We start from the raw sequence: 12,291 nt of genomic DNA, 5'->3' as shown, positions 1-12,291 counted from the left end.
GGGCGGTGGGGGCCCCAGGGGCCAGGGCACAGGCTGCAGGCTGGGCCAAAAGACGGAGGAAAGTGGACAGAAGCTGGCGTCTGTATCACCCAGAGCTCAGGCCACTAGTTGGGGTAAGAGTGTCATCCAGGGAGGACCCCCAGGTTCTGCCTCAGGTGATGGGTGCCCTTGGGAACGTGGGCGTAAGGACACGGCAGAGAGAAAAACGTGCTTTGGCAAATAGCGAGCTGGAGGACATCTGACCCTCTCCAAGACGGAGCGGCCTCCGTGCCGTTGATCCCGGAAGATTCTAGTGGCCACCAGAAGGTCAGATGCAGCAGCACGCAGCAGAGGGGGCGGCCATGAGGGGGTCGTGAGCACTTGCGACGCGTGCGTTCCTAAGACGGCCTGTGGGAGGCCCAGAGCAGGGGTCCGCCTGGACACCGGCGTGCACAGGACCGTCCTGGGTCGGGGAGCCGCAGGCCTGCGTGAGGTGAACGCGGCCCCACCAGGGAGCTGAGCGTGAGGCTGTGCGTTCCCACGGGACACGGGACACGGTCCCACGTCCCCCAGACGCGAGCCGCCCGCGGCCTCACCCGGAGGAGCCGAGTTCTCTGATGCTGCTGGGGAGTCTGGTGGGGCCGGGTTTCCTGACAGACGTCTGGGCCGCGGAGACGCTTGAGTGCCCGCGTGGAGGTGTGACGGGGGACCCTCGATGTGAGCAGAGGCCCGGGGGCACGTGTCCTAGAGAGAGTCTAAGGGACGCTGAGGAAAGTTAGCTGAGGCCTCAGGGAGGAGGATTGGGGGCTCGCCAGAAAGGGGAGAGGGGTCTCCAGGGTCGCAGCCAGGGCAGGTGCCCCCGGGCATGTGCATCCCGGGCCCAGCGAGAGTTCTTGCTGGGGAGACGTGGGAGGTACCTGGGGCCGCCTCTCTTGCTTAATTAAGTTTTATTTTTAATTGCAAAAACCGTACAATTGGCCGTCCTCATCGTCAGGCGTGCCGTTCAGTGGTGGTGGATACGTTCCCGGCGTGACGCAGACGCCACGTGGTCGCCGTCCCGCAAACCCGAGACTCCGTCGCCACTGAACACAGTTAGCCTTTACCCTCCCCCACCCCCCGACCCCCGGTCCCGGCCCCCCGTCTGCCCTCCGTCCGCGTGGACCCGCCTGCTGTCGGGGCCTCGTGGAACTGCGGTCACCGCGTGAATTCCGTTCCGCCCGCCTTCACCAGGCACGAGTCCCATGGGGCCGTCCGCGTCGTAGCACGTGTCCGCCCCCGGGTGCTGCTCCGCGGTGGGGACACGGGTTGGCTCCCCGTTCACCCCCGTCAGGGGCACGTGGCTCCCGTGAAGCACACAGTCGTGAGCGTGCTGCACAGACACGTCCCTCGGACCCTGCTTCCAGCTCTCGGGGGTCTAGGCCCAGGAGTGGAATCGCTGGGTCGGGGGGTGCTTTTGCGTTTAACTGGGGCTGCTGGACGGTTTTGCCCCCGGCAGCCACTCCGTTCCACGTCCCCACCAGCAAGCGCACGAGGGTTCCGGCTTGTCCGTGTTTTCGGCAACACTATTTTCTGGTCGTTTTTTCTTTAATTGTTTTTGTTTTCTGTCCTGTCCGTTTAACGGATGTGAGGTGGTATCCTGTGATGTTGATTTACGTTGCTCTAAGACGTTCATGTCGATCGATGTTGAGCATCTTCTCATGTGCTTGTTGGCCATTTATGTGTCTTTCCTCAGGGGAAGTGTCTATGCAAGTCCTTTGTCCGTTTTTAAAAACGTGTATTTATTTTGAGAAAGCGTAAGCAGGGGAGGAGTAGGGAGAGAGGGAGACAGAGAATCCCAGGCAGGCTCCGTGCCGTCAGTGCAGAGCCTGAAGTGGGGCTTGAACCCCCACGCTGCAAGATCATGACGTCAGCTGAAATCAAGAGTCGGTTGCTTAACAGACGGAGCCCCCCAGGCGCCTGTGCGTTTTTTAATCGGTTTCTTGTTGTGGTGTTGAGAGCTCTTGATGCGTTCCGGACGTTAACTGCTTCCTAGATAAATGGCTTGCAGATACCCTCCCATCCTGTAGGTTCCCTTTTCACGCTGTTGGCCGTGTCCTTGGGCGCAGTTTCTGGTGCGGAGGGAGTCGGCTGCCCGTCCCATGCCGTCGTTTCCTAGACTTGTGAAGAGGGACGCAGATTCCCATGTACACCGGGGGTCACCAGTTTGGGACTTGGTTCTGGGCACCGCGGGGGCAGGTTTGTGTTGGGGGTGGTGGGGAAGAAGCCATTAGGTGGCTGTGACCTGCTGGGTACAGATGTCCCGTGGATGGCGACCTGTGTAGATATGGAAAGGAGAGAACGTTCCGGAAGGGAAGCAGTATCGTCCGAAGAGGGGTCAGCAGGTGCTTTCATTTGCCCACGTTGTTTGGATTTTTAGAGAGATGACGTGTGTGGACGGATCAGTAGCTCCCCGTCTTGCCCGCACATCACATCGCCCGGATGGGTTCGGTCCGTCTGGACCCACGTGCTGCACAGATGGTGTTTTTCAAGGCTCCGTAGGGATTCTGAGGACAGCCGGCCGGGGTCGATGGCCGCTCCGTGAGGGCATCCCAGCCAGTGGTGCCCAGGAGTGGCCCCGGGCCCCTTGCCCCTTGCCCCTTGCCCCTTGCCCGAGACACAGGTGCCTCTGCGTCAGCCCAGACCGGCCAGACGCAGACCCCGGGGAGCTCGGTCGGCGTGTCGTGAGGCTGTTCCCGTGACCAGGGTGGGTTTGGACACACCGGGGTCCCTTTGGAAGTTCCTCCGCTGTTGAACCAGAACAGACCCAGCAGGCCACGCTGCTCGAAGCTTCCCTCCCGCAGCTGGAGCAGGAAGTCGGGTTCCGGAAAAACAGGGTAACTCGTTCTTCTGTGCTTCCAGGGGGAACTTAATGGGCAGAAAGGCCTTGTCCCTTCCAACTTCCTGGAGGAAGTGCCTGACGACGTGGAGGTCTACCTCTCCGACGTGCCCTGTCACTACTCCCGAGACGCACCGCCGCGCTCCAAGGCCAAACGGGTAAGCACACGCCCCCAGCAGTTTTGACTTGTGTCCCGCTCTGCCACGTACGGCCTGCCACGGTCCTTGTGCTGGTATTTTTGTATCTTTTGTCTCCGCCCTTCCCTGGGGGTTGTGCCTCGAGATTCTTACGCAAGCTTATTTAGTTCGCCAAAACAGACCCTCTCGATTCTTTCAAATCCGCCTTTCCTCACCAAGGGAGCCCCCGTCCTACAGCATAGACGCACATTCCGGTTCGGTTGAGAGCGAAGGGGTCGGCTAGTCCTTCCGTCCAGGGGGCACTGGCGGCCGCCTGCCCCGCCAGGGTTTCAGATCTCTTGCCACAGACCTGAGGGCTCCTCGAGCAAAACTGACTATTCGATTACATTCATGTGTAGTCTCTCATTTTTATTTTTTTCCATCACTGCCAGTTTTTATATATTACATTTTTATATATATATATTTTTATTTCTTTGCTCATCTGCTTGGAAACAGAAGAAGAGTGTTCATTTCACACCCTAATCAGGCACTGTAGCCCTTCACGTAAGTGAGCAGCTGAAGATACCTATAAAGATACCAACTTAAGCTACCTTACACGGACGAGTGCAGTAGACTTAAGGCTTCACTGTGGGGTTTAAAAAAAAAAAAAAAAAAGAAATATGTCTCAAAAACTCATTGGACCTAAAACATCAGGCCGTTACTGGCCTCAGTTGTAAAGCAACTGAATCTGTAGTAGGATAATCATGTTGAAAACTCATTTCCTACTGTCTCCATTAAGAACATTTCAAAGGCCAACATTGGGAACATATTTCTTAACAGGCTAATTGTTTGTTTACATAGAGAATGTTCCAATGTCTCCTCATAACTGAAGCTGCATATCGCATCGTTAGCCCCCCTCGGAAAAAGCACAAGCTCACGACTCTGTTTACTCTAGGAGATCTCACTCCCAAACACGTTAACTCGAGATCGAGCAGATGAGTAGTGGGCGTGCGGCCACCTAGCGTTGGCTCCGAACACGCCCCGGGCCGGCTGGCATGCCAGGCGAGCTTCGCTCGAGCCACCGTACCTCTCTCTCGCGAGCGAGCCGAGGCTCCTCACCAAAGCACAAACACGTGTTCCGAGCACACGGGCGGGGGCCCCAGTGCAGTACTGAGCTTTGCGACACATGCAGCTCCAATGATTGCCTCAGACGCATAGATGGTATCTTCAGGTGTCCTTTGGGATGCTTTACTAGGTGTTTTCCATTGGAACGAGACCTTGATTTTAAATCCAAGCAAGCGTCAGGCCCTTGGCTCCTCTCGTGTGCCTGCTGGCTCCCGAACACCCGTGCTAGGCAGACGTTGCGGCCGGGGAGGCGAGGGGTGCGGGGCGGAGGACCCGGGTCTCCGGCGCATAGAGCGCGGGGACGGGGATGGGGACGGGACGCACCGGGTGCCACCGCGCGGAGGACCCGCAGGCACCGCGGCGCGCGTTCTGTTGGCAAAACCTCATCTCCAGTCGCTTGGAAATGATGAAAGGCGACAAGGGCCTCGACGCTTCCTTTGATTGCAATTGAGGTTCATTTTAGTTTTTCTTTTCTTTCAACCGGTGTGCCGTCTGCTGTAGCCCACTAACCCCCCCCCCCCCCGCCCGCCCCTCGGGGACGCCCCCGCCACGGTCCGCACTTCCATAGCCGAGCCCCCGAAGCCCCCTTTCAGAGCGTTCGCTCGTGCGATGCCGAGGGGTCCTCGGCCACTTCCACTCAAAGCGGCACCCCCACCTCCCACGCTCCCGCATTTGGTCTTGACTTACAAAGTAAATTACTACCCAGCTTTGTTTTGCCGAAGCAACGGCCGCCCCCCAGCCCCGAAGACAAAGTGACGGCAAAGCAGCCGGTGGTGGCCAGGCCGTCCCCCTCGGGCCCGCTGCGGGGCCCCCTTTCCACCCCGAGGGAAGCCGCGGGCCGCCCCTTGTCTTGCCTGGTGGGAGACGGGGACAGTGTGATGTCACCGAGTGGATGGATGTTGTTGGCGCGCACGCACTCAATAAACTGTCACACTGTACCTACTAGGTTCCTCCCGAGGGTTCAGGTACAGCAAGGAGAGCGTCATCCCCCTCAGCCCATCTCCATTCGGGGTCACCTACGTCATCTATGGGTACTGGTAGTCCTGGGAGAGGCAGGGAAATGTCCTCGAAAAAGAAAAAGGGGCTGCTTTCCAAAGGCAAGAAACTGCTGAAAAGGCTGGGTGCAGTGAAATGACCCATGTGCTTCTGGACAACTCCCACACCTCCGTAATTCTCCTTAATTCCAAACTAGGGCTTTCATGACTCAAGTACCTTCCTAAACAAACACTCTTCTCCCCTGACACCAGTAGAGAAACGCTCTTTGCGCCACCGCGCACTTTAAGGCCACCGCAAGGACAAAGAGCTGCTGGTGCCCCTCCCCCCAGCCTCCCCCCCCACCCCTTACCCCCCCCTCCCCCGCTCTTGCCCGAGGGCTGCCTGGAGGCCGGGGGGGGGGCTCCTCCGCACGCACGCGGGGGGGGGCCAGGGGCTCCTCGGGCTCCTCCGGTCTCTGTGCATTTGTCATCCGCCCTTAAAGGAATGGTTTCCACCTTGACCCCCTTTCCAGAATGCTTGCCTCATGACGCATAACTCACTCTAACTCTGGTCTTGAAACTCCTAGTTTAACCGCCTTGATGTTCTGCCTTATAAACGCACAATGGTTTGTACTGTCCAATAAAATCTACGGTGTGCACTTCGTACGTGTTGTACATTCAGCGCTCGTCACCCCCACAGACACACTGCTCTGGAATCGAGTTGTGCATTCCGAGTCCCGGCTTCTCGTCTTTCCAAACCAGCCGGGTAACACAGAAACACAGAAAAGAAATGTTTACTTACTCAGATCATTCAAAACCAGAGAGAGAGAGGGAGGGCGGGAGGGAGGGAGGGAGGGACTTTGTTCGGACAAGTCCCACTCCTCCAACCTGCCAGGAAGCTGACCAGGCTCATAGCTTTCCGTGTCCCCTCTCGTGGCAACTGCGTTTCTGTTACTTCCATGTTTGTCCAGTGCCCGCCCCCCCCCCCCACAGCCCCCAGCAGCGAGCAACACACAGTAGAGCAGCCCCCACGATGCACAAGCCACACGCACAGCCCCCGAAATCTCAGTCTGTTCGCGTCGATTCCACACCAGTCTCCACCACTGGCACTCGAACAAGAGACTTGCAAAGTTGCCGGCAGATGTATTTGATGGTTTCTGTTTTGTAATTCTTGTTCACTTGTAAATGGTTTTTACTCTTTATACATACTTTTCAGACGGCCTTTCTTTTGTAATTTACGGAAGGTTTATAAACGAATGACCAAGCTTTCCCCCATTGTGTCTTCAAAACCTCTATTGTAAATTGTAATATATTAGCGTGTGGTCCATTTATTAAAAGGAAGTTACTCAGTGTGTGGTTACATATCATGTGCGTGTGTGCATGTGTTCAGTTAGTGTAAAATATTTTCTAGAAATAAAATTTGTTATTTTATACAAGGCCGTTTACTCTGTGTCTTTGTTTCAAGCGCTTTTCATCAGAGCAGCCTCCCAGAATTCCTTTCTCCCGTGCGCACAGGCGACAGACGGCCCGCTCGGGGAAACGGAGGCAGTTGGCGCTGAGTGGGTATCTCTTGTGCGCGAGGACCGCTCTCGTACGGCCAAGGCTTCGCGGGTGAACCCCAACCGTATTTGTCACCTTTCCCCAAGACCGACCCACCAAGAGCGGGCTGCTGGGTGCCAGGGCGGGGGGAGGGGGGCACGGGAAGGTCGGAGGGCACAGAGCTTTAGTTGCCCAAGATGAATCCACCTTGAAGAACTAATGTAAAAACAGTGCTAGATGCAACGGCATGTCTGAGGTTAAAAAAAAGAATTCTAGTTCAAGAAATGCTGATTTAAGAAATTAAAGTCTACGCAACGGTGTGAATGCACTTTGTGCCACCGCACAATTAAAGATGGTTGAAATGGCGAAGTTTCCTGCGTATACTTTACCACAGTAGAAAAAAAAAAAGTTGACAACTTCTCAAAAAAAAAAAAAAAAAAAAAAAAGAGCAAAAGTAGCCAGAACTAATGTTCCTCTACATCTTTGAAGAAATGTACAAATTTCCCAAAATATGTAGGCAAACCCGAGACAGTACGAGCTGCACTTCGCTTTGGCGAACACTACTGAACGTTTAAGGAATAAATGATGCCGACTGTATACAACTCCTGGAGAGAAGACAGATGCCCAGACCCCTTAGGTCAGCCGTATCCAGATACCAAAACTAGACCTGGACGTCACAAGAGGTCTGCAGACCAAGAGCACCACGAATTTTTTTAAAAACCCTAAACAAAATATTAGCAGATTAAAACAGCTGTTCAAGAAACTCGGCAAAGAAAGGAGTTGATCTCAACTTCATAAAATTAACGGCCAGCCCCATACTTAACGGTGCAAACGCTGACCGCTTCTTTCTTTCCATCAAAAACAACACAGGCGCGTCCATTTGACTGCTTGTATTCAACATCGTGCTGGGCTTCCAGGCAGCACAAGAAGGAAAGGAGGGGAAAGAAAAATCACAGTTTGGAAAGAAAGGAGCAAAATGGTGTTTATGTGCAGATGATATGATGCTAAGTCAGCTACAAGATGCTGTTGGAACTCACGTGCATTGGGCAAGAGAACAGGTACAAGGTCAGCGTACACGAATCATCGGTATTTCTACAAACTAGCAGGGAACAATTAGGACAAATTAAAAGAGAAGTGGTACAGTAATAAAAATACATGTGATTAGTTATATTAGCATCAAAACCGTGAAATACTTCAGGGTAAAGTTAACAAAATGTGAGCGAAACCTGTATACTGAAAAATAAAGAACGTCACTTAGAAATAAAAGAGCTCTTAAATGGAATATGTTGGTGGTGTAGAAAATGTAATGTTAAATTTCCGATTTCTCCCAAGCGGATCTGTTGATTTAGTGAAATCCCAGTCAGAATCCCAGCAAGCTTTGTCTAGAAATTGAGGAGCTGGTTTAAGTCCTGATACAGAAATGCAAAATGATCTACAACAGCCAAGACAATTTTGAAAAAGATTGAATAGAGTTTGAAAAGAGTCACGTGGCCCGATTTTGAGACTTGTGAGGCTACAGTGACGGAGGCAGTGTTGGTTTTGTGTAAAATGCGCACGTTGAAATCACTGGGATGAACTGGGGAGTCCGGAAGTAGACTCACACATATGTGGTGCGTTCATTTGCCGCAAAGGTACCGAGACAGCTCAGTAGGGGAAGACGCGAAGTATGGTCTTTTCTAGAAAGAAATGTTGCAGAAAGAGCTACTTACAGGGGAGGAGGTGGGAAACTGACCCTCCTCTCACGTGGTGCACAAAAATTAATCCCAAACAGATCACTGCCCTAAATGAAAAAGTTAAAACTATCAAGCTGCTAGAAGAAAACGGAGAAATTTGGCCAGAAAAAAGTAAACCCTGGTAACTGGACTTCAGCAGATTTAAAAATGTCTTCTCTTTGAATGATACTTAAGAGAACAAAACAGCAAGCCGGAAACTGGGAGACAGCAGCATAATGCATAGCACGTGTATCTGACAAAAGAATTGTCTAGAAGGTAGAAAAACATTTTCCAATTCAATAAGACCAGATTTTTTTTTAAATGTGCAAAAGATTGGAACTTTTTAAATTTTATTTTGAGAGAGCAGGAGAAGGGGAAGGGCGTAGAGACAGGGAGATTGGGGCGCCTGGCTGGCTCAGTCGGTTAAGTGACTGACTTCGGTTCAGCTCATGGTCTCACAGTTCATGAGGTCGAGCCCCACATCAGGCTCTGTGCTAACAGCTCGGAGCCTGGAGCTGCTTCGGATTCTGTGTCTCCCTCTCTGTCTGCCCCTCCCCTGCTCCCGCTCTGTGTCAAAAATAAATAAGGATTAAAGCAATTTTTTTTTTTAATTTAAGAACGCAGATTTCATTAGAATATGTTCAGTTGGTTGAACATCTCACTCTCGATTTCCGCTCAGGTCATGATCTCACGGTTCATGAGTTTGAGGCCCGCGTCGGGCTCTGTGCTGACAGCTCGGAGCCTGGAGCCCGCTTCGGATTCTGTGTCTCCCTCTCTCTCTGCCTCATGCTCTGCCTCTGTCTCTCTCAAAAATAAAAATAAACATTAAAAAAAAAAAAAAAAAAGATGCTCAACCAACTGAGCCACCCAGTGTCCTGAACACGTATTTTATAAGAGATGTAAAAACGGCCAGTGTGCAAGCACAAAAATGCTCAGTATCGTTTGCCAGCAGGGAAATGCAGTTAATAACCCAAATGAGAGAACATTCTACGCCCACTGCTATGGGTGTGTTTAATCTTAGGTTGACTTTAAACATTTTAAAATTCTGTGAAAATTAAAAAGACCGACATCATCAACTATGGGTGAAGACACGGGGCGGCCGGAGTCGTGTCTCGCAGAGCGGGGCCCGGGAGGCTTCCATCCGGTCAGACTCTTAGCTCGCAGGTCTAGTAGGCCCGTGTCCGCGTGTCTGCCCACGAGAAATAAAAGTAGATACTCGCGTAAAGCCTTCAGAAGTTGCTACAGTTCGTTGTAGTGGCCCCACGCGTGAAACACCCCAAATATCCCTGCGTTGGTGAGTAAACGTGGAACCGCATGGGACGGAACACAGCTTAGCAAATACACCGCTTACACAGTCACGTGGGTTTGTCCTTGAAACACTCTGCCCAGAGCGGCACAGGGTGCAGGATTTCCTGGTCCTAAATCCCGGAGCAGGTGGAAGGCACGTCGTCGGTTGCTTGGGGACCGGGTGGGAAGGACTCTTCGCAAAGGGGCAGGGAGGCAGTAGACGTTTTCTAAATCTATGGCAGAGCGAGTGTAGGCATTTGCCGAAGCTCGTCCAGCTGGGGACGCGGAGGTGTACGTTGGAACTCGGTGAGTGGATTTAAAACAGAAGTCGGGTGAGAGGGAACACAAGGGACGTGCTGTCCAGAAGGAAGGTGCGCAGACTGCCCGGCCCTCGGCTTGCAGGCCTGGGGGCCGGACCGGGAAGGGCGGAGACACTGCAGATTAAGGTAGGAGCTCCAAGGCCCCGGAGCGAACAAAGCCTTGTGTCCCGGCCGCTTACAGGGCAGGTGTGGTGGCCCCGGGGCCAGGAGCAGCCCTGGCCACACAGCAGCCGGGAGGGCTGCCCCTGGCGCCCCCCCACCCCCACCCCCCATCGCACCCTTGTACCAGACGGGAGCGGGATGGGAGGGGGTGGGGCGGGGGGCTGGGCAGCGCGGACAAGGGTGGGGTGGCCGCGCCTGCGCAGCCGGGGCCCAGAAAGGAAACCCGCCGGCGGCAGGACAGCTGAGGTGCGGCCACAGGCTGGGGCTCGGCGCCTGACGGCCGCTGCCCACGCGGGCGGCTGGCCCCTCCTGTCCTGGTGTGCTGGCATCCCAGTCGTCAGCCCTGGCAGGGCGGCGCGCACCGGTGTCCAGGTCCCAGGCCCGGATGGATGCTGGCGCAGGACAAGCGACTCGGGTGCGCGGCGTGTGCCGCAGGTGGCTGAGTAGACAGGGTTCCTGAACTCGGCCGCGCCCAGGGAACACGAGTGCAGGAGTGGCGGTACCGGCTCGGTGGCTGAGAACCACACCGCGAAGACGCCAGTGAAGCGGACACAAGTCACTGCCCTCCCGAGCCATCCTCGGGAGGCAGACGGGATGAAAGTGGGTGCATCTGGGAAGCGCTTTCGCAGAAGTGAGCGGTGGGGACGGACGGAGTTACCAAGGGGTTCCGCAGATAGACCCGGAGGCGCCCCTCCGTGAAGCCGGGAGGCCCCGGGGAGGGGGGGCGGAGGGGACATCGGAGCACGGCACCCCAGAAGCCGGACACAGGGAGCGCTTCCGAGGCGGGGGACATGGGTGTGGGGTGTGAGTGCTGGGAACCCACCGATTAGCAACACGGGGGCGGGGCGGGGCGGGGGGGGGGTATCTCGGTAAGACCACCGGGTGCGGAGGAAATGACGAGAGGGTTGAGGGCAACAGAATTTTGTTTTAAGGGGGCGTCCTAGGTCCTTCATCTTGGGTTCCCCTCCAGTACAGAGAACTCACAGAGACCCCGCCCCCAGGCATACAGGTGGCGCCCCTGCAGAGAACCCGCAGAGACCCCGCCCCCAGGCATACAGGTGGCGCCCCTGCCAGAACTCGCAGAGACCCCGCCCCCAGGCATACAGGTGGCGCCCCTGCAGAGAACCCGCAGAGACCCTCACGGCCATGCTCCATAAAAGCTGCGGGCTGCGGGCCGTCCTGCACGGAGCGTGGCCGCGGTGTCCTGGGTCGTCTGCTGCGGTAAGTCGCCCCGAACGACAGCGAGCGGTGGGCTGGCGTGCGTGCGTTTCGGAAGTGAAGGGTCTTCTCGGTCTGGAGGGTACACGGACCCTCCTCCACCTCCTGAGGAGGCGGAAACCAGAGAGGCGCGGATGGGCCAGGGGGCTGCCCAGGGTGAGGGGGGGCCTTCCCCTTGTCCGTGGCGTTGGTGGAGCAAAGGGGCCGAGGCGGTGGCAGGTTGGGCGTCCCGGCTGCGACGCCGGGGGCACCGTAGTACGTTACATGGGTCTGGGGGGTCACGGGTGGCCTCAGCCACTGCTCGAGAGGACCCCGGCCCTTGGCTAATGTGATTGGTTGGAAACGTGCAGCCCGCCCGGCGCTTAGAGGCCGGTACGGAGGCCGCACCTGCTGCTCCGGCAGCCGCGGTGGAGACCGGCTTCGCCGAGACTCCCGCAGCAGGGAGACGAGACGGACGGGTGGGAAAATTGGGAACACAGGATCCTGCCGACGACGATGGGAAGGAGCCCATCTAGGCCTCTCCCAGCTGTGGCAAGATGTCGCATCTGGCACCCGCGAGAAAATCGGAACACGCCGATGCGGTCTTGTCCAGCGTGTGGAAGGCACGACCTCAGGAAAAGGAGTTTATTTCCTTGTAAGAAGGTTCAGAAACTGGTGTGCCGAGTGCCCGTCCGGTAATGGAGGAATTTCGGGGTGGAGACCAGGGTAGGGACAACGTTGCCCTCTAGGGTCTGCAGCTGGGGGCGACCCGAGCGTCTACTGGTCCTGCTGGTCCTGCTACAGACTGAACCAGCTCCGATAGGCATTGGAGCTGGATGCACACCTACCTGAAGAAACCCTTGAAATCTGGGGGAGAAAGAAGGCTTATCGATGGTTACAGGGGACAGATTAGCAAGCTCCCGTTAGTCTCTACGGATCCGCGGGCTTCTTCCCCCCCCCCCCCCCCCCCCGTTTCCTGGTGCTTAGTTACTCCATCCCTGCGTA

The 12,291-nt window shown here is 55.6% G+C and overlaps 1 protein-coding gene across 16 annotated transcripts in view; it reads left to right on the top strand.

Annotated features, from left to right (window-relative positions):
* Positions 1 to 5,447, top strand: part of RIMBP2 (RIMS binding protein 2) — a 221,268-nt gene extending 215,821 nt beyond the window's left edge. For 15 of the 16 annotated variants that reach the window (XM_058691506.1, XM_058691504.1, XM_058691505.1 and 12 more), the window contains 2 exons: positions 2,878 to 3,012; positions 5,042 to 5,447. In XM_058691506.1, coding sequence (XP_058547489.1) covers positions 2,878 to 3,012; positions 5,042 to 5,230 — 324 coding nt within the window. In that variant the 3' untranslated portion in view covers positions 5,231 to 5,447. Of the gene's footprint in view, positions 1 to 2,877; positions 3,013 to 3,486; positions 3,663 to 5,041 lie in introns of those variants that run through there. The other variant, XM_058691501.1, reaches the window with a different exon arrangement.
* The last annotated feature ends 6,844 nt before the right edge of the window (positions 5,448 to 12,291 follow it).

The sequence above is a fragment of the Neofelis nebulosa genome, chromosome 11 (genome assembly GCF_028018385.1).
Source record: "Neofelis nebulosa isolate mNeoNeb1 chromosome 11, mNeoNeb1.pri, whole genome shotgun sequence".
In the NCBI taxonomy this organism is placed as follows: Eukaryota; Metazoa; Chordata; class Mammalia; order Carnivora; family Felidae; genus Neofelis; species Neofelis nebulosa.
This window is presented reverse-complemented; position numbering and strand designations above follow the sequence as displayed.